Genomic DNA, 22,269 nt, shown 5'->3' on the forward strand with positions numbered 1-22,269 from the left:
ACCTGTTGATTTTCATAACAAAACAAACAAATTTTCGTCGTGGGTGGAGAGCGCAACCTTTTCCGCGTTATGATATATTGGCATGTTTGGAATAATAAATAAGAAGTATTTTTAACAGTCCATTCTCTTTCATTTTTCATTTTATCTACTTCAAATATTCACAATCGTCCGCTGTGTAATTGTTTATTGGAAATTGCCACTTTTTTCTTAAAATTATTGACCACAAGGTCGAAATGAATCGAGAATGGGTTTGTAAAATACCTAGTGTAAGTGCAAAGCCGCTCCTCAATTTTTTAGTGGTGGTGTATTACCTCATAAAAATGCGTACGCTCTTATTGACATCACCGATTTCGTCGTGTTTACAAGGCCAAAAACCGCCCAAATTTTGGCATGCTTGCGTATTGCGACTCTGTGAAACGAAATCGCAGAAAATGCGTCATCACAAACCTGAAACCAAGGGGGTGCTGTTGCAGGACTCGTAGCCATCGTCAAGCGTCGAAGTCGGAGTAGATTGAATTTTTTTGCAACTGTCTTCGCCGTTGCTTTTCTCACCAGCGCTTAAATTCTCATCGCTCTTGTCATCGCTCCGGTTGAAGAGCATCTCTGATATGCTTCGCGAAGATTTGGCTTTTTTTGAAATGTTGTTCTGCGAGGAGACTTTCTGGATGTCCGGCGTGCTTTTCCGCTTTTTCTGCTTGATTTCGGAGATTAGATTTTTGGAAGTCTCGCTGTCGCCGAGCTTCTTCAGGGGCAAGTTTTCGTAGATATTGGTCGAAGACATGATTTGGTTCTATTCCATTTTTTGGTTATTACTACAGTGCGGCAAGTGAGATAAACGGGGTTTTAATTGGCTGCATTTTCATTAGCTAAATGGACAGAAATTAGGAACGAGACACGTAACTCTTCGTTTAGTTCAGATAATTTCGAAGGTGGACACATACTAGCAGTTCCATTGATTTTCCCAGTTTACGCACCACATTCGATTTCAAAAACGCACCAAAAACGCACAGTTTTCCCAACACCTGCGACTACAGTCTGTTAAGTTCTCATCCTTGGGGTGGTTTAAGTCAACAGTTGTGGAAAAAGTCAGTTTTTCGGGAGGAAAGCAAGTTTTTAAACTTTTAACGGGAATATTTGGGAGCGCGCCTTCACAGCAGATAGCTGTCGTCAAACTAACGCGCTTGGCTCGAATGAAGTTCAACTTGAACGGATTGGCAAAGAGGACTCTGATAAAATCGGACATTCGCATGACATGGTTTATTTGATTATAATCATAATCATTTCCTACGAAATTTTACACCGACTGTTCATTTGCTAGTTCACTTTTTCAAACGTAAAGTTACACCTTCGATTAGTGCAGAAAATCGGTCATATTTATTTTATATTGGTTGCAACAGCCTCGTTAATAATAATAATTGTTTCACTTTTAACGCTATACTTTACTGATTGATTATCAAAAACAATAAAAATACACCCAAATTACATTAATTAAAATTAAGAATAACGTAAACGTTTTTTTATTATAATTTTTCAATCAAAACTGTGTAATAAAATATTTGCACACAAAGGTTTTTTTCCAATAATTGCAGATTGCACATTCTACATCAAAAAATCATCCGTTAAAGTCGTGTTAAATCAACCACATTTTGGCAGAGAAAGTAAGTCTCTAATTACAATTTTTTCTTCATTCTTCATTGATCGTCTAATAGGGCGGGCTGACGTTCTTTTTCGCTACTCTAATTATTCAAATTATTTGCTGCAATACGTCATTTGCATTCATTTTTTACTTCGCTTGAAGTCTTTAATAAATAGTGCACAAAACTGCTAATGTCACACTATTTTTTTTATTTAAAAGTAACAATAAAAAATATTTTTATATAGAAACGCTTGCTTTAAATAACAATAATTACTACGTATATTGTCGTAGAAGATGGGATATTATAGAAATTATGATTGCTGTTATACTTTTACTCGCACATAGGAGTATTAGAACATATTAAAATAGATAAGAATTATTTTCACTGTGACGCACGAAGATACCTAGCAAGATAATAAAAAACTAAATCAAAATTGTTTGAATCCAAAATAATCATCAAAAACAAAAAGTGTTTAAAAAAATAAATGTTTATTAAAAAATTAGAGTTGTTTAAGATTATTATAGTTTGAAGGCACTATTTTAGAACTACTTCTCTTGAAAGAGCTGTGTTTTATAGAGTTTTCGTAAACAAATAATAAGGGCACGGCACAATAGATTCGTTCTAAAATCAAAAATAATTTTTAAAATGAAAAGGTTTTATCTAATAAGTAAATATTTTATATTTGCATCTTTGCAGATTTAGAAGCCGAGTTAAGGCTAACTTAATTATGGTTCCTCTTAACTATTGTTAAAAAATCCGTGTTGAAACTAAAAGCTAGGAGTTTAAGCAAAAGCTAAAAATAAATAAAGGAAACCAGAAATAACGCCTTCTGAATTTAAAAATTCATATTTTCAGGTTTGTTTACCACTTTTGCTTTACCTAAAAAAGGAAATTATGATGTGATGGCAGGAAATTGAATGTCGTCTATCAGACACTCTTGCTACTCCACAAAAGAATTACACGTAAGAAGAAAAAAAATATACAATTTTACAGATTTTATTCAGCTTATACTGGAATATTTCGCTACACAAGAAAATTTTCATCATTATGTGATTAATTACTAATTAACAATAATGGTACATAATGTATCATAAAAAATTGGTAATTGCGCAAATGACTTTGTAATTGCGTTATTGATAAAAATTGCGAGATTAATTTTAATTAAAATGATTGAATTACAAGTCTCCCCTAATTGAGTTTAAAAACCGCGCTCTTTATTTGCCAACAAAGACCGAGATAGGAGCAAACGAGATGGCACTACACGTTCAACATGTCTGACATAAGGCAACGTAAACACGATCAGAAACGGGGATCTTCTGTAGAAGGTATTTAAAGCATTAATTTAATTAAATCCACAAATAGGACTAAGCCCAGAACGCCAAATAAGCACTTGGATTAAGCCCTAGTCCTATGACTGGGTTCCTATGGCTGTGACACCACCGTCTTTATCCATCTGCGACACAATGAAGTTGCACAAAATTCCGAAAATTTCGCGTAATGCTCGACGATTTATCTATATCTAATCGATTTTTTCCGATTGGGGCTTCTCTGGACTTTGTTTTCAAGGGCGCTCAGTGCAGCTGTCAAAATCGCATTATTAAAATAAAAGTGAGCAAAAAAATCAAGACACCTGACGTCACTTTATTAATGAAACAATTGGCAGTAATAAACCTTTGCCCTAGTATTTCGCCCTTTCGCTCGGCTTTGGTGGCGAATTTCAATGTGAAAAATTTCCGTTTTAGATGTTATTGATCCTCCTCCAGTAAATATGAAGCCACATGCTGTCCCAGTTGTCCTCGCCAACAATGATCACACCTTCTCTCTGGACGAAGAAGCCCTGAGAAAGGTGCTCCTAAGGGATGAAGTCAAGGACAGGTACGTCGTTGTCATTTCAGTGGCGGGGGCTTTCCGTCACGGCAAATCATTCCTGCTCGACTTCTTCCTGAGGTACTTGAACTCAAAGGTAAACTGTCTCTTTGGTTTCCAACGTTTTTGAGGGCTTGAATTGCAGTACGTACTTAAGCAAAACACGTCAGAGTGGCTGGGCAGCGATGACGCCCCCTTGGAGGGCTTCTCCTGGAAGGGGGGCTCAGAGCGGGACACCACTGGGATCCTCATGTGGTCTGATGTTTTTCTAACCGAGTTGCTCACAGGAGAAAAGGTTGGGGGAAACCACGGCTAGGTTTTCCTGTTTTATCAAGGATTTATTTTTAGGTTGCTGTAGTTCTGTTAGATACACAAGGAACTTGGGATAGTAAAAGCACTGTCCGGGAATGTGCCACAATTTTCGCATTAAGTACAATGCTGAGCTCAGTTCAAATCTATAATCTATCAAGTAATATCCAGGAGGATGATTTGCAACATTTGCAGGTATATTGTGCAAGTTTTGGTTACACTATGTGTTTATCTGTGGGGTAGCTATTTACAGAATATGGGCGATTAGCTTTAGCAGACTCAGGGAAAACACCATTCCAAAGACTACAGTTTCTCGTGAGAGATTGGCGGTTTCCCTACGAGGCTCCCTATGGGGCTGTCGGTGGTCAACAAATACTTAAGAAGAGGTTGGAAGTTAACGAAAACTCTCATCCAGAGCTTGAATCTCTCAGGAAACACATCAAGTCACTATTTACTGAAATTGCATGCTTTTTAATGCCTCATCCCGGCATTAAGGTAGCTACAAGTCCCACATTTGACGGCAGGCTAGGAGGTAAGGAAAAATTGGCACATAACTACGTCGTAATAAATTTACTACCAATTTTTCTATTTTAATCTGGAACATTAGGTCATATTTTTTACATAATCAAATTAATTGATTAACATTCTGCACAAATAAGCTATTAAGATTTTAATGTTTGTATTTTTGGCGCTTAGAAATTGATCCCGAGTTCAAGGAGAATCTGAAAATCCTGGTGCCAATGCTTCTGGCGCCGGAAAACTTGGTGTTGAAACGGATCAACGGCCAGAAAGTCAAAGCCAGGGATTTGATCCAATATTTCAAGTCATACATGGCCATTTACAAGGGAAATGAGTTGCCAGAACCAAAGTCTATGCTTGTTGTATGTATTGTGTTAAAATCGCTGTAATTTATGCTAATTCACCTAATTTGCGCAGGCCACTGCGGAGGCCAATAATTTGTCGGCCGTTGCCGATGCAAAAGAGACCTATGTTACCTTGATGGAAGAGGTTTGTGGCGGAAACAAACCTTACTTGAATACGGCGACGATGGAATCGGAACATCGCAAAGTCAAAGATAAGGCGATCCACCAGTTTCAAAGCAAACGGAAGATGGGAGGGGATGAGTTTAGTGAAAAGTACAAAGAACAGCTTGAAAAAGTAAACAATGGATATTTAATGACTCGTGGAAATTTATTTGAGATTAATTGTAGGATTTGGAGGAAACTTTCGCTCAGTTCAAAGCACATAATGAAAGTAAAAATATCTTTAAAGCTGCGCGAACTCCTGCCGTGTTCTTCGCTTTAGCCGTGTTTTGTTACATCTCGTCCGGACTTTTTGCACTGTTTGGTGCTTACACAATCGCCAATATCTTCAATACTATGATGGCTGTCTCGTTTCTCACTTTGGCCATGTGGGCCTACGTCAGGTTTGACCCAAACATTGTTGTGTCCTTTGTCTAATTTTTTCTATATTAGGTATAGTGGAGAGTTCCGAGAGATTGGCTTACATATCGACGAAATGGCCAACCTAATATGGGAAAACGTAAGTTTATTTATAATCTTAACGGTCGTGATTACTGCAACTGTGCGTTTTATTGAGTTTGATACAGTTCGTGATCAGGTTTTGTATTATTTTAATTCCACAATCGCCGATAATAAACCAGTTGTTTATTATTATAAAAAACATTTTATTTTAATGATTTGAGTTTTTTTTTGCACATGTCTTCAAAATTCCAGGAACTTTCTTTCTCACAAGTCTTAAGTTGTTATTACGGAGGACTATAACTTAGGAGACGAAACGAGATACAAAATTGCGGGATTTTCTGAACCAAAAAATAAATATAATATAAATATATGGTTAAATCGTTTCAAATGAATATAAATTCAACCAATTTACTTGAACAAAAATGCATAAATGTTGAGTTTTGCATTCTTAATAGACAGAAAAATTGACGAATAATTTTCATAAGAAACTTATAATTAAGTTTTAAAATTTGCGCTTCGTCTCGTATTTTTCAAGACGCTACGAATATGGTTCAAGATACAAGAAAAATGTTAGGAAGAAATTTGCAGAGAATTAAACTTTTATTAAAAGTCTGCGAGATCATATCTCTATAGTCAACGGTTTAGGCCCCAAAGACGTTCAAAGACCCTAACCGACGCTTTCATTTTATTTTACCGGTGGTTAAGTAAAGTTATTTATACCTAAACTGTAGAAGATAAAAATATGGTATCGCGGACTTTTTTATAGGAAATTTAATTCTCTACAACTTTTGTTCCTTACACTTTTTTTGTATCTTCATTTGTATTCCCAGCGTTTTGATAAATATACAACGGTCCGCAAAAAATTATCGCTTAGAATAATTATTTTGCGTTTCACCTTATATTTTTGCATTGTTTCCGTCTTACTATTGACAATTAAATGCACAATCTGCTTTTATTTTTTGTTTGCTCTGTGTTAACAGTTATACAAATACAACCATTTTTTCAAATTCATTGCTCTGAAAACTTATGGGGGACGAGAACGTTTTATTTGTACGTCGTTTCATATCCTAAGCTTTAGATATCCGTTATTTTAGTTACACATTTGTTGTGCTATAAGTGCTATAACTAAAGATATCTTCTTTTTGTAGCATGCCTATTTTAGAAAGAGAAAAGAAAGAAAACGTATGTACTAATCAATTCTAGATACTTGCATGGATTTGACTAACGATTTCGATGTTTTGTTGTGTGAATCGTAATATTTTTATTTTTTCAGTCTATGAAACCCGTCGTACAAGCTTACGTCGAGAACGGTATGCAGCAAATGGCTGCCGAAGTAGCTGAAAGAACTGTCCTAAATGCAACTAATATCACAACCAACGGCAAGAAACAGGCGTGATAACATTCCCCCGTCTGTTACAATAGCACCCTAAAAGCATCGTTACATATTAACGCGTTAATCGTCACGTGATTTGGATTGTTGTGGATTTTGTCTTGCCATATATTGTGGAACATAGTATGTAACTTTGCTGATTATGTGATATCTTGGCAATGTTGGTATTATTGTAATTTATTTGTACATAACGCTTCTAAAAATAATACAATTTTATCTATTACGTAACCATTTTATTGTACACTGTTATGTAAAGTTTGCAAAATTTATTACATGTTCCATTGGTCAATCAGTTTCTCCGTTTAACTAGAGTAGTAATCGTGAACAGTACTGACATTGCAATATAATTCACCACCCAAGTGCCTTTTATTAACCCAATAATTGTTTTTACTGTTTGTCTTGTGATTTCGTATTGTGGTGTCCAAGTCTCCAGTACACTAATGATAAAAACGCATTTTTATTGTTACTAGTGAATAGATAAGACAAACTGAATTGAATGTTACTATTTCCAAATCAAATTTTATAACAATAAATATTATTTTTTTTAGACTGTTACGAACCATGTTATAATTTATTCAGCTAGATATGAACAATTTTTTTAGCTAACTGCTCAATTTATTTTTATTTTTTATTGTAGTTTAATTGAACTGTATTTGGTTTCGGTTATGAATAAATTTATTATTTTTATTTGAATTTTTTCTCCGCCCTTTTTTTGGTTCGCGTCTGGGCTAAATCACGTGCGCAACAGAACACGTGTAACCCCAACAAGTTGCACGCCTCAGTCGGTAATTGACGTTTGTTTTCTCAGCTAGGGTCGGTGCAAAATTGGGTACAAATAAAACGTCAGAAAGCTTATCTAAATCACACTTTTCGGGAAAAGTGCCCCAGAATCGCTAATAGAGTTCGGTGCTTGACGGTTTAGCGCCCCGTTTTGTGGAAAGTCGCCCCTATTTTGGAATTTTGTGACAAAGAACTGGACTTTCGAGTGGTTCTAGTTGGCCAAGTATGACAGGTCACGCACATTGTGCGACTCACGTCTAGTTTGCTCGTGTTGTGACATTTTGGGAAAAGTACAAGTCGATGGTTGTGTATTACACCTGAAATAAGCCGTTTTCACCTCAGGACTCTGTACTTCTTACAATGAGCGATGACGATCGGGATATTGACGTCGAAAGCGATGTGAGTAGTGTTGTTTATACACAAAACACCACATGGATCAATATTAACATTGATTCATTATGTACCCCCCTATTTCAGGAAGGTGACGATTCGGATTCCCGGCAGCCAACCCCCAGCAGACAATCCACTGGAAGCCAGTATTACTCACAGGTAAATTAATTGGCCACCAGTTCAGGGACGAATTTTCGTACTTTCTAATTATTTCGTTTCGTTTTTTGCACCTCAATATTCTTGATTTTTTGGTTTGTCTTCATTTATCGCAATGGAAATAAACACTGCTTTCCACGTAATTTTGTAATTATGCAACATCTCGAAATGAATTTACAATAAACAACTGCTGTTAGTTTTTTTATGGAAAAATTAGCTGTTGGTTATTATTTTGCAAGCTTCCGTTATTTAAGCACAATTTAATCATTTTAAAGAAGAAAGTCTTTATAAAATTTACTGTAGCTTTGAGCAACTGTATTATGCTTATTTTTTAATTATTTTTGCAATCGCAAAATCATTGTCCGTAAGGATTACTTTTGCATATAGAATATTTTTTAAATACAAAGCTGCAAAAACGTTCTTGAAGCTTAAAATCTTTACATTGTTTTATTTATTATCGCTAGATGTTTTGCACTTTTAAAATCACTAATTTAAATTTTCAGTAATCTTTTCTCTTCTGAGAATTTATGTAAATACAAATACATACAAATAATAGTACTAATAACGAAATCGTTCTTTTTTTCTTCGCCGTGTTATATTGTTTTGTAGTAAATTGACTACTATGCATTTAAATGACCTTAACGATAATTATTAGTCAAAGAATAAAAAAAATAACACTGTAGAGACTAGAACTGCTGAATTAAAATTTTGTGTCAACGTTGTGAGTCATATTAATATTTGCAATTAAACATTTGGTGACGAGGTTTGGCGGCAAAGAATAAAAGCTGCTTGATTTTTTTTCAAATTTGTCAATACATTGATAAGTTGATAACAGAAGTTTGTAGTTTCGAACGAAATAAATTCTTTTACGAGCCAGTTTGCAGAAAGCGGAATTAAAATTTAATTTAGAATTAAACTACATGATTCGAATTAAGTTGCCATTTATTTTGCATTATTAACCAACGTCACGTTAAATGAAAATATATTTTTTTATTGAAAAATGTAGCTGCTATAGAAAGTCAGCATTTTTTTGTTTGGAAATTATAATTTCCGCATAATGCGTGTAGTTTGACAAATCTTTGATGTCAAACGCAAAAAAACGTTTGAGTTGTAAGTAACTACATAAGCGTAAATACGTCGGAACTATTTAATAACAATTTGTTTTGAATAAATGCATTTTAAAAAATCAGAAAATAAAAATATTAATTTTTATAAATCATTTAAAATAGTATTGTTTTACATAAAGCCATGTTTAAAATAAAGAAAACTTATTTCACACGAAAATTATGTGCCTTAATTTAATTTTGCAAAACAGTTTATAAAAAAAATACAATGATAATAATTTGTCTTTTGACAATTTCATCTTATTGGTGCATAATTGTCTTTAAGAAATGGTTTTTGTTAAATTGTTTACTATTTGAAAAACTAAACATGTATCACAAAGGGGGGTGATGCCATTTACAATTTTGAAGAGGTTGGTGCTACAACTTTTAAAATTATAATAAAAGGTGTTCCTCTTCGTTTTGTGCCTATTTCAATTTTCCTAGTGTCATAGTCATTGCTGAGTTATTGCATTATGTAATTTATTTGGTCAGACACACAATTTAACCAGTAAAAAAAAATAAGGGTCTGCTTTGGTGTTTATTTGGTTGTATGCTGTTTAGGCTGAGAAGCGGGCGCACCACAACGCGCTGGAAAGGAAACGGCGAGACCACATAAAAGACAGTTTTAGCAGTTTGCGAGACTCTGTTCCTGCTCTCAACGGCGAAAAAGTGGTACGTCTGTCCGATTTTTCACGTTTGCTGAACGATTACTCGTAAGACAGATATCGTGGCAATTGTATCTTTGCTTTTTAGGCCAGTCGAGCGCAAATTTTGAAGAAAGCTGCAGAATATATAGTATTCATGAGGAAAAAGAACCATTCCCATCAGCAGGATATTGAAGATCTCAAGAGGCAAAACAGTCTTCTGGAAGCGCAGAGTAATACATTTTCTCAGACTTGTTTAAAATATTTTTTTAATAGTTGCAGTTACAGTTCGTACCTTGGAAAAGGCCAAAAGCACGGGTTCTTTTGGAGGGGAATCTTCCGACGGTAAAGATTCAAATTACAATGAAACCGAATCGGATACTTCAGACTTGGAAGGGTCTGTTCAACCCAGAAGGCCAAAGAAACAAAAAATTGGATCTTACCACTAGCAGAAGTTGAGCTGATGGTAATTGAAACTCGTTTCGTTTTTACTTTAACACTTCATGTTTAACGTAGTTAGGCAGACTAAAGAAGAAACGAGATTTGAAAACTTGACTCTTCTTAATGCGGTGAAACCGTCCGCATATTTTTGTCAGTACAATTCAGTAGTTTGTAACAATTAGTGAAGACAAAGTGGATCTTCAGTCATCTCTAAATGTCAAAATAACAATGTTTTATTAAGTTTTTTTACAGTTGTTTTTTTGAACCAACTACATTTTACGGATTAAAGAGCTATTGTGTATAAAAATATAAATATTTGTAGTTTATTTTCTTATTGTTTGTAGTTAAATCACAAACTCACTTTGTTTGTATGTTAAATGTAAGTTTATTAAATTAATAAAAGTATGTTCTTGAAGAGATTATTTTTCAACCTTTCCCGCTGAAACAATTGGGTGGGGACGCGGTTACGCCAACGTGAGCAAGAGAAAATCACTACATTAATATCAACAGCTGTTTACTTTTATTTCTGTCACAATGACACATGACTAATGGGGTTATATTTGTTTCTGCAGTCATTTTGAACCACTTTATTATCATTTCGTGTAAAATTAAACCGTTCCAAGAACATGGCAACTAACGAAGAAAATCAAAATTCGACAAACAAGAAAACCATGGAACAATGTTACGAAAATTACATTCTGGTGGATGTTGGCGCAAATTTAACCAATAAAAAGTACAGCAGGGACCTGGAATCGGTCATTCAAAGGGCACGGGACTCAGGTTTGTGTGTCGCACCATTTTTAATTTTGTCACCACCTGTATTTCTATATTTAGGTGTCCAAAAAATCATGGTCACAGGCACCTCTGGCAAGTCAAGCAAAGAAGCGCTAAGATTGACCAGAATCTATCCTGGCACTTTATATTCGACTGCAGGTTGGTTTTTATTAATTTTTCCAATAAATTATTTTACATTGGTTCAGGAATACACCCCCATGACGCAAAATCATACACTGACGAATCTTGGAACGAACTGAAACTAGTTGCCTCAAACCCCGAATGTGTGGCCGTGGGCGAGTGCGGCCTGGACTACAATCGAAATTTCTCAGAGCCAAGTGAACAGAGACAAGTTTTTCGAAAACATGTAATTTTTTATTGGTTTTTAACGACAGGGTTAACGCTTCTTTTATAGATCGAATTAGCGATTGAAATTAATAAACCGTTATTTGTGCACGAACGAGACGCTCATGAAGATTTATTAGAGATTTTGGATCAGTACAAAGGTCAATTACCTCCCGTTCTGGTGCACTGTTTCACAGGGACGGCCGAACAAGCGCTGACATATCTTTCAAGAGGCTTTTACATAGGATTAACAGGTGAATTTTTACTTGAAACGATTTTTTTTGTAATGTTGCGGGTTCAAGGCTACTTGTGTAAAGATAAATCTGATGTTGGCGTTCGTAAATTATTGGTAGATGGGTCTATACCATTGGACAGACTCCTAGTGGAGACAGATGCCCCGTTTATGTACCCAAACACACGAGCTTCAAAACTACCTCTTCATGTCAAAGATGGTCTAACCGAAAGGTCAGTTGTTTTATCTTATTTTTCAGGTTTGCCAGAGGTTATCAAGTCATACGGTTCTGATTTTTTTTTTCTAAATGGCTAGTCATGTGCGATAATTAAATAAATACAATAAACCGTTCGAAACACTTAATAATAAGGAGCAGCATTTTAATTAGATTTCACATTTTCACTGAAAAAACGAGAATAATGACAAATCGAAAACAAACAATTGTTATAATTATGGTTAATTCATAACTAATTCGTAAAAGAACGTAATAATAATATTGAAAAAAGGGGTTAGTATTACAGAGGTGACGAGAGATTAGAACAGAACAACAGAGATTTAATTATAAATTTATTTACTTTCGATGTGTGTACGTAATATTTGTGATACAAATGCAAAGTGTTTGTTCGTTTCATTGTTAAATTTAAACATAAATATTTCTCAAAAATTACTTTGAATGCATTTTCATATGCGATGGATATTAAAATCTTTGAACTTTCACATGTTGCCAACTGCGAGAAATTTTTATTACGCCTTACAATCGATTCCGTTATCCTACAAATACGCAATTCAGTCTTAAATATTTATAATTGTACTATTAAATATTTATAGTTTTGCTTTCTCCATTTTAATAGATGTCTAACGAAGTTATAAAACTCTCAAATTAGTAAACGTTCAACAGTTTAAAGGAAGAAGTTGTTATGTTTTTTATTCGTTAATTCACTTGATTAAAAAAACATAAGTATATATTCTTGCAGATATCCTTCTAAAATTCTTCTAAATATGTTGAGGGAATTTTGCACCTTTGTCTTAATAGTAGATGCTCTTTTTTATGTTTTTCTAATTTGTTGTTTGGCTAAAGACTTATAAACATATTTATTCAGACAGTAATTTCTGCGTATTATGCTTGAATTAAAATTTGTTTTGTACTAAATACGACATTTGAGTCTTATGACTGAGTTTCTTGCTTACATCTTGATCAAATAAAATAACGATCCAATCATCTGTCAGGTTTGTGCAAGATAAACCTGAAGCTACTAAATCTAAACAGATCCATTCCATGATATTTTTAGAGTTTCACTTTTTCAGTAGTCTAAAAATATCAAATACATTGAATATTTTAATTGCTTTTTTATTTTTTTTTAATATTATTAGATTATTTTTATTGTTTATGTGGTGCCAACTGGTCAAATATTTTAATTACAGTTTTAATAAAGCTTGATAACGTTTTAAGCAACGAGGAAATTTCGTTTTTACTAGTTTTAAGCGTCAATGATCCAGAAATGTAGCAAAAGAAGTTAGGAAATTGAGAATAATCCAGAGGTTGACGACTTTCGTACACAGAAGAGAAATATTTTTATGACTCTTCAAACACGGGTTGCGAAAAGTACATGAAAGTAATAAAACAGAACATTACATAGTTATATAGATGTCATGTAATGGCAAAAGAAAACCAGGTTTCTTTTGTGTACTGGATGTACCTTATAGGAATCATTTTTTTAATATTTGATGGAGAGTGTATTTTTTAATTTTTTTCAAATACAAGTTGAAAATTCAAAAAACTAGACATTCAGACAAAAATGCAGCTTGAACTTACTGATCAGGTCATAAAAAAAGAAGGTAAAACGTGTCAATTATCCATCAGTAGGTAAGCAACATGATTTAATATCTTGGGATTACTTTTAATTTATATGCTTATCTACTAATATGATAAGGATAAAATGTAAGTAAAGACTTATGTAGGATGTAGGACTTGTATGATCATTATCATTTAATAATGATTTGAAAAGATTAGCTTGTTCAATTTTTTTGCAACATCCATTAAAATAAAAAGTTATTTATTAAACACTTTTATACACAATAACAGCAACAATTAACAATAGTTTCTTTTACATTTTCTACTTATTTATTGCCAACAAAAAAGTTAACCAGAATTCGTTATCTAAAAAATGCTATTAAAACCGAAATTTAATTGCGTTGGTTACATTTTTAATTGTTTTTAATTTTTATAGTGACCACAAAAGGATTTTAACTGCATTGTGTTTTAATTTAATAAATATTAATCAATACTTTATTTTTGTGATTGCGCATAGTCCGCCTGTTTGCAACAATTGTGCAATGTGCAATACACGACGGAAACACGTTACTGATTCATGCAATTACGTAAAAACAAACATTAATTTCAAAGCATTCAATTCATAATAGGTACACCAGTCGATTTTTCCAGAACATTTTGTCCAAAGTTTATGGTTCACTATCCAGCGATAATTTATATCACCTATCTACGTTCTACTTTAGTCATATAAAACCCTAATAATAGATTTGACTTTGGTGCGTCACGGCCTTGATTCCAAGAATGTCTATTTTTACAGACGTGTGAACGTTTTCCGAAGAGCGTTTTTCCTGAAAATCTTGCCAATTTGTTTTTAAAATAACTACTAAGAAGGCCCCTTCAACACACAGGCATTTTTTAAGTAAAACACCCTGATTTTCAAGGGTAAACAGAAAATCAGAAAAAATTGTGAGAACACCCCGATTTTCAAAGTTATGTTTAAAAAAGCAAAACTATATGGGCTTGTTCAGCACACAGCTATTTTTAAGTAAAACGCCCTGGTTTTCAAGGGTAAACAGAAAAGCAGAAAAAATCGTGGGCCGCTTGAGCACACATACGAATACGATTTCGGCCTACAAATTCGGCCAAAAAAATGACCAAATTTATTTGTACTAATAAAGACGATTAATTAGTTTTATTATTTGATTGATAACCCATTTTTGAAACTCGATGGCTTGTGGTAATTTAGATCTGATAATTAATGAATACAAACTCGGTTCGTTAATAAATACTGTTTCGACATCTTTTTAAGACCAACAACCTGATTTTTAAGGTAACTCAAAAATGCAAAATTTATAACCCCTCAGAACACTATGTTTTTTGATGATTTTACCTTGTTTTCATAAGGTAGAAAGCATGCTGTACAAACTCATGTATCTGGGTCTGTTGAGCACAAATTTAATGATTCTAGAAATCAACCCATTGAACATGTTTTTCAATTTCAAATATTGATAGATTTTTCCGACGGGGTAAAACACCCTGTCTGTAAAATTGATGTGAAAACTGTTTGTTAATGAATAAGATTATTTATTGCGAGTTTCCCCTGTTATGAAGTTTTTACTATACAAGCCTGTTTAGCACAATAACGGTTCAAATTTAAGGATTTTACCTTGTCATAGCAACAATAAAAGATTAGTATAAAAAGAATAAAATATGTACAATAGTTCATTAATAATTTTTATTAGTTATCCAAAACATAACACTTGGAAAAATAATACAAAATTATGCTGTAGCATAATTAACAATTTTTAGTTTAGTTTTCTGAAGATTCTGAGGTTGATTCTTCCCTGTAAAAAATACAATTATTATTCATTACGCAACACAAATAACTACATATATTAAATATTAAACAGGTTAGAATGTTACATACCCAGTGACAACCCTTATTCTTTTAAGAGCTCTTGCACATTGTGGTGGTGTCCGAAAATATAATCTGTATGAGGGCCTATTGAAACGTTGGTTTATTATTAAACCCCTATTGTCCACTTCACTATATCCACGCAAGTGCACTGGCAAAAAGTAAGTTACTGGTATTTCTTCATCATGTGGCTTGATGATTATTGCCTCCTTAGTTATTTCTACGTTTGCGTAATATTCTTGGCCGCTGAAGACCACTCTAACGTTCTTAAGATGCATGTTAGTTTTGCTATCTTGCCGGTGTTCTTGCATTTCGATTATTTCTTTTATTAATTTATTTATCTTATCTATAGAAGAAAACAGTTTTTTTCACTTTTTTTTACAATTTTCGCATAAATACCTTTTGCCATGTTGATCAAGCGCTGGAAGCACCCTGGAAGCCTGGAATATTATGAGAGGTTATCTTTTTGTTGACAGCCAGTGTTGCCAACAACTTAAAATTTAAAATACTGTTTTCTGAGATCTGTATATTGTATTGCATATGTTATTAATTTCACAAACTTCTTTATTCGGTAAATAAACAGGCAAAACAAATATAAGTACTTACAATCCAGACATATTTCTTGTAGAAAATATATAATTTATGATTTGCTATTAAAAATGTGTTAATAGTTTCACTTAAGCTGCATAAATCAGGTAATGAATCAGTCTTTCTAGGAGTCAAAGTAATAGGTTTTTTAGTTGTGGTAGATGTAGTAGTTGTGGTAGTTGTAGTTGGTATTAATTCATATTTTAATCGTTCAGGTCTTCCATATAAATATTGAATTGCCCACATATCGTCTCGAGTTAATTTATCAATATCACCTTTATAATACGCGTACATAATTGAATTATTATTGGCAGAGTGCTCAATACCTAATGTATGTCCGATTTCGTGTAATAATACTGTATAAAAATTACCAATTTTCTGATTTATCAAAATGAATTCCTAGACATTCATCATTATTTGGAAAGAAGCCATGTGCTAAGACATTACCTTTTCTGTCAAAACTGCTAGAACATATTCCTTTTTGACACCTTGAATTATGATTATGTTGAAACAGCGTATTAGAAAATGAAATAAGTATGTCCGGTTTAACACTATTGTAATTAAACTTTAAATTTGAAACAGATTCCCATTGATCAAAGGCTTTTTGTGCTAATTCTTTCATCTCGTTTGTAGCTAACGAAAAATACCATTTAAGATTTGTTTTATTCCATTTTTGATAATGAACTCTATAAGCTGTTGGATTATCTTTATTTCCACATCTCAGCTGTTTAATCAAATCAAGTGTTTCTTGATTTAATGTTCCATCAACAGGTAAATTGTAATATTCTTGAAATCTAATTAATGCTTCATTTATTTCTATTAATGATTCAGCATGCGAGGCATTGCCAAGTTTTGTAGACGCTGACGCGAAATAGCCAAATTGTTCTAAATAACTCTGAATCTTCGATTCATCGTAAGGCTTTGCTGAACTCGTAATATCGCTAGCGCTCATGAAGGACTTCGTCCGAATATTAACATCATCTGAAGTTTTTACAGTAGCGAAAAATAGAAAAAGAATAATATATTCATTTAATAGTGTAAATTTAAATATTCTGAATCAAAGATTCATCATGAAGGCATAGCCGAATATCAAATTAAACAAATGGTATATCTTCAAAAATAATCATATTATAAGAAATCATCAATTACCGTTTAAGTGGGCTTTTTCTAGGTATTTCTCTCTAGGAAAATAGTTAAAATTACTGACAAATTCCTCTTCACGTAAATTTATTTCTTTTTCATTTATTTTATCAGCCTTATATAAATGCAATAACTGTCTATAAAATTTATAAACTAACTTATATTCTTCAATTCTTTCTGATATTTTTAATCTCTTATCTAAGATTTCTATTACCCCCGCACCAAGAGATAAACAAACTAGTGGAGGTAGGGCCAACGAAGATAATCCCGATGCACTAAATAATAATTTACTGATAGATAATCCGATTCCAATTTTATAAAAATAAATGTAACTTTTTCTGTATACATACAACCGTTTTTTTAAATATTCGACTATGTCCTCGTCTTCGACTCCGGGCGGACCTTGCCTGTCTTCCTGATGAATTTGTAATTCAGAAAATTTTTCCATTTATAACATATAGATAATACATAATTAGAGCGAAGCCCTCATGAGCGAAGCGATTTTAACAACGGGGTGTTTTTGTGCTTTTTTTAGATTACCTTGAAAACCGGGGCTAATTTGCTTAATATTTTTGCTTTTTTTAGATTACCTTGAAAACCGGGTTATTTTGTTTGATGTTTTTTTTACTTTTTTTTAACTACCTGGAAAACCATGGGTGTTTTGCTTGATATTTTTAGCTTTCTTAACTACATTGAAAATCATGGTGTTTTCCTTAAAAAAATGAAGTGTGCCTGATTTTCGCAATATTTTCTGCTTTTCTATTTACCCTTGAAAATCCGGTCATTTTCGCAATATTTTCTATTTTTCTATTTGTCCTTGAAAATTGGGTCATTTTGCTTGAAATATTTACTTTTTTTTTAGATTACCTTGAAAATCGGGTTATTTTGCTTGATATTTTTTATTTTTTTTTTAACTACCTGGAAAATCGGGGTGTTTTAACGTTTTTTTTTGCTTTTTTGTTTACCCTTGAAAATCAGGGTGTTTTACTTAAAAAATAGCTGTGTGCTATGGGGGCCTTATTAGTTTTTTTAGATTACCTTGAAAACCGGGGCTAATTTGCTTAATATTTTTACTTTTTTTAACTACCTTGAAAATCGGGGTGTTTTACCTTAAAAGTGGCTGTGTACTATAGGGGCCTTATTAGTAGTAAAATATATCGTAACAAAGAGATAAACGAACAAAAACAAGCTAAAACCGCGACATCATTTAAAATTGTTTTTGTTTGTTTTTAGATCATTAACCTTCCTTCATCGATATTGTACCTTCCAAAGGAACGAACCCTGCTCTTTGCCAGCGATCGTCGAGATGATTGCGGCTTTTATGAATAAGAAACCGGAGGACGTGGCCTTAGCTACGTCTTTTAATGCCTTGAAACTTTTCGGATTGTCTCAATGATCCGAAAGTTGTACTAATTAAGGGGAACATACAAACATATTATATTTTGTCTATTTTCGAAATCATGTGGGCAGCTTTATTAAACGAATTTAGCTATAATAGGGCGAAGAATACAACGAATCGTGTAAATAATTTTAGGTGATCACCAATGTCAACATGTTTACCAAAAGCGGTTATTACCGTTTTGGAACTATAAAGTTTATCACGTCTTATCCTGTATTTTTGTAGTTGGACTACGTTACGTTTAGCAACTGTTAAAGCCGAATTGTATATTTTAGGTAACATGAAATGTATTTGTTGACTGCTTAGTTTTATAATGCGGACGAAAGATTTATGTTGAAGTAATAGAATTACGCTTTGTTAAAGTATCATAATTTTGAATTGTTGATATAGGAAGTATGAAATTATGGCGTATAATCAATCTGATGCAATATTTTTGTTGTTGCTGTAATTTCGGTAGCATGTTCTTGTAGTTTTAATTTTATGGACGCTGTGTAGTGTAAAATGGCCCATTATTTTTGTAATTAATTTTCATATTTTAGGGGTTTGTTTGCCACAATAATTGCCTCTTTATGTGATATTTGTTTCCATTTTATAGACACAAATGTGCCTTATCTATTACAATATGAAGAATAAATAAGTTGTAATGAATTACTGTACTTTTCTTTGTCCCAAATGACCCTTTTACATAATTTATTATTGTCGTCCGTATTTACATGATAAACAAGACTCTAGAACAACAACGATAAGGATAATTCTTTGTAAACAAATAAATTCCTTTCAAAATTGAACAGACGAATTTGGCATTTCATGCAGGTATTAATGGGTGGTTTATTTGAAACGTTTGAAAAGCATAAATTGGAAAATAAATTAAAATTTGAAAAATAAAAAAGGGCGTAATTCCAAAACAAAGAAAACAGCTGATCGATAAAGCTGACGACGTAGATAAAAATCAGCTGACATGTCACCAACAACTACTGGCCAAAGTCCCTAGAATCTTGTTCAATTAAAAGCAATTTTCTTAATACCTGAAACATTGTTTTGACCACGATTAACCGAATTGGCATTAAACTGATAGCAACTAAAGTTTATGTATAAATTTTTGATTAAAGAGGACGTTTTTTGGATAATTAGTCGAAAATTCTAGAAAGTGTACTTTGGGTTCGAGATTAAAAAGGAGTGGGGGAAGCCGTCCGTATAAAAGCGGTTCCACAGCTGCATTCGCCATATTGTCTGAGCAAAAGTGGTGAAATACAAAAGCGATTTAATTAAAATTGTGAATTTTCCTAGCCGTAAAGGTATGTATTTTAATTTCATCATGAATTATTCGATTGCAAGAAGCGCAGAAAGTCGCAATTTTGTGAAATTTTTCGCATGACGCAATAACATTTGTTTGAAAAAACATCGCCCTAGTGACGTGTTTTTTTGTTTAAATTTTAACAAAATTAATTTTGTAAATTTGTCGATCTGTTCAAAACCAAACCACATAGTGAGTAATGTGTTTTTTCGGTTTATTCAGTGCGTAATTCTTTGTTCAACGAAATCCAATATGGCGGCTTGGAAATTTGCTTTGTCACAAAAGTAATTTTTTGTGTCGTTGCAGATGCAGATCTTCGTGAAGACTTTGACTGGTAAAACCATCACCTTGGAGGTCGAGCCCTCCGATACCATCGAAAACGTCAAAGCTAAGATCCAGGACAAGGAAGGTATCCCCCCAGACCAGCAACGTTTGATCTTCGCTGGCAAACAACTCGAAGACGGACGCACTTTGTCTGACTACAACATCCAGAAGGAATCGACGCTCCACTTGGTTTTGAGATTGAGGGGCGGTATGCAAATCTTCGTTAAGACACTCACTGGCAAGACCATCACTCTGGAAGTTGAGCCCTCTGATACGATCGAGAACGTCAAAGCCAAGATCCAGGACAAGGAGGGCATCCCTCCAGATCAACAGCGTTTGATTTTCGCTGGTAAACAACTCGAAGACGGACGCACCTTGTCCGATTACAACATCCAGAAGGAATCCACCCTTCACTTGGTTTTGCGTCTGAGGGGAGGCATGCAGATCTTCGTCAAGACCTTGACTGGGAAAACCATTACTTTGGAAGTCGAACCTTCCGACACGATTGAAAACGTCAAGGCTAAGATTCAGGATAAGGAAGGGATCCCACCAGACCAACAAAGATTGATCTTTGCCGGGAAACAACTAGAAGATGGGCGTACCCTCTCAGATTACAACATCCAGAAGGAATCCACCCTTCACTTGGTATTGCGTTTGAGAGGTGGCATGCAAATTTTCGTCAAAACCCTGACTGGCAAGACCATCACCTTGGAGGTCGAACCTTCTGATACCATTGAGAATGTTAAGGCCAAGATCCAAGACAAGGAAGGTATCCCACCAGACCAACAAAGATTGATCTTCGCTGGAAAACAACTTGAAGACGGCCGTACTCTTTCCGACTACAATATCCAAAAAGAATCCACCCTCCACTTGGTGTTGCGTCTCCGAGGTGGCATGCAAATTTTCGTGAAGACTTTGACTGGAAAAACGATCACTCTTGAAGTCGAACCTTCGGACACAATCGAAAACGTGAAGGCGAAAATTCAGGACAAAGAGGGGATTCCCCCAGATCAGCAAAGATTGATTTTCGCCGGCAAACAGTTGGAGGATGGTCGCACACTCTCCGACTACAACATCCAGAAAGAGTCGACCCTCCACTTGGTGTTGCGTCTCCGTGGTGGCATGCAAATCTTCGTAAAGACTTTGACTGGGAAGACGATCACTTTGGAAGTAGAACCATCGGACACTATCGAAAACGTTAAGGCGAAAATTCAGGACAAAGAGGGGATTCCCCCAGATCAGCAGAGGTTGATCTTCGCCGGCAAACAGCTCGAAGATGGCCGAACTCTCTCCGACTACAACATTCAAAAAGAATCAACACTCCACTTAGTATTGCGGCTCCGAGGTGGCATGCAAATTTTCGTTAAAACTCTGACTGGCAAAACCATCACCCTGGAAGTCGAACCTTCTGATACAATTGAGAACGTCAAGGCTAAGATTCAAGACAAAGAGGGTATCCCACCAGACCAACAAAGATTGATCTTTGCTGGAAAACAACTAGAAGACGGCCGTACTCTTTCCGATTACAATATCCAGAAGGAATCCACTCTCCACTTGGTGTTGCGTCTCCGAGGTGGCATGCAAATTTTCGTGAAGACCTTGACGGGAAAGACGATCACTTTGGAAGTAGAACCCTCAGACACAATTGAGAATGTTAAAGCTAAAATCCAGGATAAAGAAGGCATTCCTCCAGATCAGCAGAGGTTGATCTTTGCTGGCAAACAACTCGAAGATGGGCGCACCCTGTCGGACTATAATATTCAAAAAGAATCAACCCTACATTTAGTATTGCGTCTGCGAGGAGGTATGCAAATTTTCGTGAAGACGTTGACTGGGAAAACAATTACGTTGGAAGTTGAGCCATCGGACACGATTGAAAATGTGAAGGCCAAAATTCAAGATAAGGAAGGTATTCCCCCAGACCAGCAAAGATTGATCTTTGCGGGAAAACAGTTGGAAGATGGTCGCACACTTTCGGACTACAATATCCAAAAGGAATCCACTCTTCATCTAGTCTTACGTCTTCGCGGAGGACAGTAATTTTCTGGAATTTCTATGCTTAATATTTTTTTTACTTTTTGTTACAAGTTTCCTGAAATTACGAATAGAGAATAAAGATTGATGGCTTAATTCTTGTGTTTTATTTTAGTACTCCATGTGAATTAATTCAAAAAAATGCTTATCAAAATTTTAAAACATTTGGCTTTACGGGGTTGGTTTGTCTTTGGATTTGGAGCTTAGACGAGATTGTAGGCCCGCGAGAATGTACGCTCACGAGAATTCTCCA

General features: G+C 34.4%; 5 protein-coding genes and 1 long non-coding RNA gene across 13 annotated transcripts in view; 4 read left to right on the top strand and 2 right to left on the bottom strand.

Annotated features, from left to right (window-relative positions):
• LOC664252 (sodium-dependent noradrenaline transporter) overlaps positions 1-1,210 on the bottom strand; it is a 28,316-nt gene extending 27,106 nt beyond the window's left edge. Inside the window, exon 1 of the mRNA XM_970263.4 lies at positions 448-1,210. Within this exon, the coding sequence (XP_975356.1) occupies positions 448-781 (334 nt within the window). The 5' untranslated portion in view covers positions 782-1,210. The remainder of the gene's footprint in view (positions 1-447) is intronic.
• A 1,594-nt stretch (positions 1,211-2,804) lies between these two features.
• Positions 2,805-7,373, top strand: atl (atlastin). Of its 2 annotated transcripts, XM_015981857.2 has the most exons (11): positions 2,805-2,962; positions 3,380-3,600; positions 3,649-3,798; positions 3,852-4,007; positions 4,056-4,344; positions 4,509-4,693; positions 4,749-4,970; positions 5,024-5,238; positions 5,288-5,354; positions 6,445-6,478; positions 6,570-7,373. In XM_015981857.2, exons 1-11 carry the CDS (start codon positions 2,908-2,910, stop codon positions 6,635-6,637), a joined length of 1,662 nt encoding a protein of 553 aa, XP_015837343.1. In that variant the 5' UTR covers positions 2,805-2,907; the 3' UTR covers positions 6,638-7,373. The 2 variants fall into 2 exon arrangements, with proteins under 2 accessions (XP_015837343.1, XP_975363.2); XM_970270.5 differs by lacking the exon at positions 6,445-6,478.
• Positions 7,374-7,473: 100 nt separating this feature from the next.
• Max lies at positions 7,474-10,615 on the top strand. Of its 4 annotated transcripts, XM_015981859.2 has the most exons (6): positions 7,476-7,865; positions 7,944-8,015; positions 9,677-9,787; positions 9,869-9,992; positions 10,036-10,225; positions 10,276-10,615. In XM_015981859.2, exons 1-5 carry the CDS (start codon positions 7,827-7,829, stop codon positions 10,206-10,208), a joined length of 519 nt encoding a protein of 172 aa, XP_015837345.1. In that variant the 5' UTR covers positions 7,476-7,826; the 3' UTR covers positions 10,209-10,225; positions 10,276-10,615. The 4 variants fall into 4 exon arrangements, with proteins under 4 accessions (XP_008195890.1, XP_975370.1, XP_015837345.1 ...); XM_008197668.3 differs by having other exon boundaries at positions 7,474-7,865; positions 9,677-9,784; positions 10,036-10,615; XM_970277.4 differs by having other exon boundaries at positions 7,475-7,865; positions 9,677-9,784; positions 10,048-10,615.
• An 84-nt stretch (positions 10,616-10,699) lies between these two features.
• LOC664272 (uncharacterized protein) lies at positions 10,700-19,012 on the top strand. Of its 3 annotated transcripts, XR_010333585.1 has the most exons (7): positions 10,701-10,980; positions 11,035-11,133; positions 11,181-11,341; positions 11,390-11,573; positions 11,622-11,784; positions 16,459-16,596; positions 18,199-18,337. XR_010333585.1 is itself a non-coding variant. In XM_064355812.1 (6 exons), exons 1-6 carry the CDS (start codon positions 10,827-10,829, stop codon positions 15,400-15,402), a joined length of 888 nt encoding a protein of 295 aa, XP_064211882.1. In that variant the 5' UTR covers positions 10,700-10,826. The 3 variants fall into 3 exon arrangements, 2 of the variants coding, with proteins under 2 accessions (XP_064211882.1, XP_975374.1); XM_064355812.1 differs by lacking the exons at positions 16,459-16,596; positions 18,199-18,337 and adding an exon at positions 15,276-15,402 and having other exon boundaries at positions 10,700-10,980; XM_970281.5 differs by lacking the exon at positions 16,459-16,596 and having other exon boundaries at positions 10,702-10,980; positions 18,199-19,012.
• LOC103313701 (uncharacterized) lies at positions 15,043-15,766 on the bottom strand. Its single transcript, XR_010333586.1, has 3 exons — positions 15,637-15,766; positions 15,250-15,583; positions 15,043-15,166 (listed from the first exon to the last, which is right to left on the bottom strand). It is a non-coding gene; the product is annotated as an uncharacterized LOC103313701 (long non-coding RNA).
• A 579-nt stretch (positions 19,013-19,591) lies between the features above and the next one.
• Ubi-p63E (Ubiquitin-63E) lies at positions 19,592-22,112 on the top strand. Of its 2 annotated transcripts, none has more exon segments than NM_001039417.1 (2): positions 19,592-19,659; positions 19,965-22,112. In NM_001039417.1, a coding segment is annotated over 1 exon segment (2,058 nt). In that variant the 5' UTR covers positions 19,592-19,659; the 3' UTR covers positions 22,023-22,112.
• The last annotated feature ends 157 nt before the right edge of the window (positions 22,113-22,269 follow it).

This window comes from Tribolium castaneum, chromosome 3 (assembly GCF_031307605.1).
Source record: "Tribolium castaneum strain GA2 chromosome 3, icTriCast1.1, whole genome shotgun sequence".
In the NCBI taxonomy this organism is placed as follows: domain Eukaryota; kingdom Metazoa; phylum Arthropoda; class Insecta; order Coleoptera; family Tenebrionidae; genus Tribolium; species Tribolium castaneum.

What these genes read in the sequence shown, in the direction of transcription:
- atl (XM_970270.5), top strand. Translation starts at nt 2,908, where the DNA reads ATGTCTGACATAAGGCAACGTAAACACGATCAGAAACGGGGATCTTCT. An exon ending in ATTTGACGGCAGGCTAGGAG is followed by an intron (nt 4,345 to 4,508) that starts GTAAGGAAAAAT and finishes TTTGGCGCTTAG; the next exon opens with AAATTGATCCCGAGTTCAAG. An exon ending in CCAACCTAATATGGGAAAAC is followed by an intron (nt 5,355 to 6,569) that starts GTAAGTTTATTT and finishes TTATTTTTTCAG; the next exon opens with TCTATGAAACCCGTCGTACA.
- Max (XM_015981859.2), top strand. Translation starts at nt 7,827, where the DNA reads ATGAGCGATGACGATCGGGATATTGACGTCGAAAGCGAT. An exon ending in ATATTGACGTCGAAAGCGAT is followed by an intron (nt 7,866 to 7,943) that starts GTGAGTAGTGTT and finishes CCCCTATTTCAG; the next exon opens with GAAGGTGACGATTCGGATTC. An exon ending in GAAGCCAGTATTACTCACAG is followed by an intron (nt 8,016 to 9,676) that starts GTAAATTAATTG and finishes TATGCTGTTTAG; the next exon opens with GCTGAGAAGCGGGCGCACCA.
- LOC664272 (XM_970281.5), top strand. Translation starts at nt 10,827, where the DNA reads ATGGCAACTAACGAAGAAAATCAAAATTCGACAAACAAGAAAACCATG. An exon ending in TCAAAGGGCACGGGACTCAG is followed by an intron (nt 10,981 to 11,034) that starts GTTTGTGTGTCG and finishes TTCTATATTTAG; the next exon opens with GTGTCCAAAAAATCATGGTC. An exon ending in CTTTTACATAGGATTAACAG is followed by an intron (nt 11,574 to 11,621) that starts GTGAATTTTTAC and finishes TGCGGGTTCAAG; the next exon opens with GCTACTTGTGTAAAGATAAA.
- Ubi-p63E (XM_064355273.1), top strand. Translation starts at nt 19,965, where the DNA reads ATGCAGATCTTCGTGAAGACTTTGACTGGTAAAACCATCACCTTGGAG.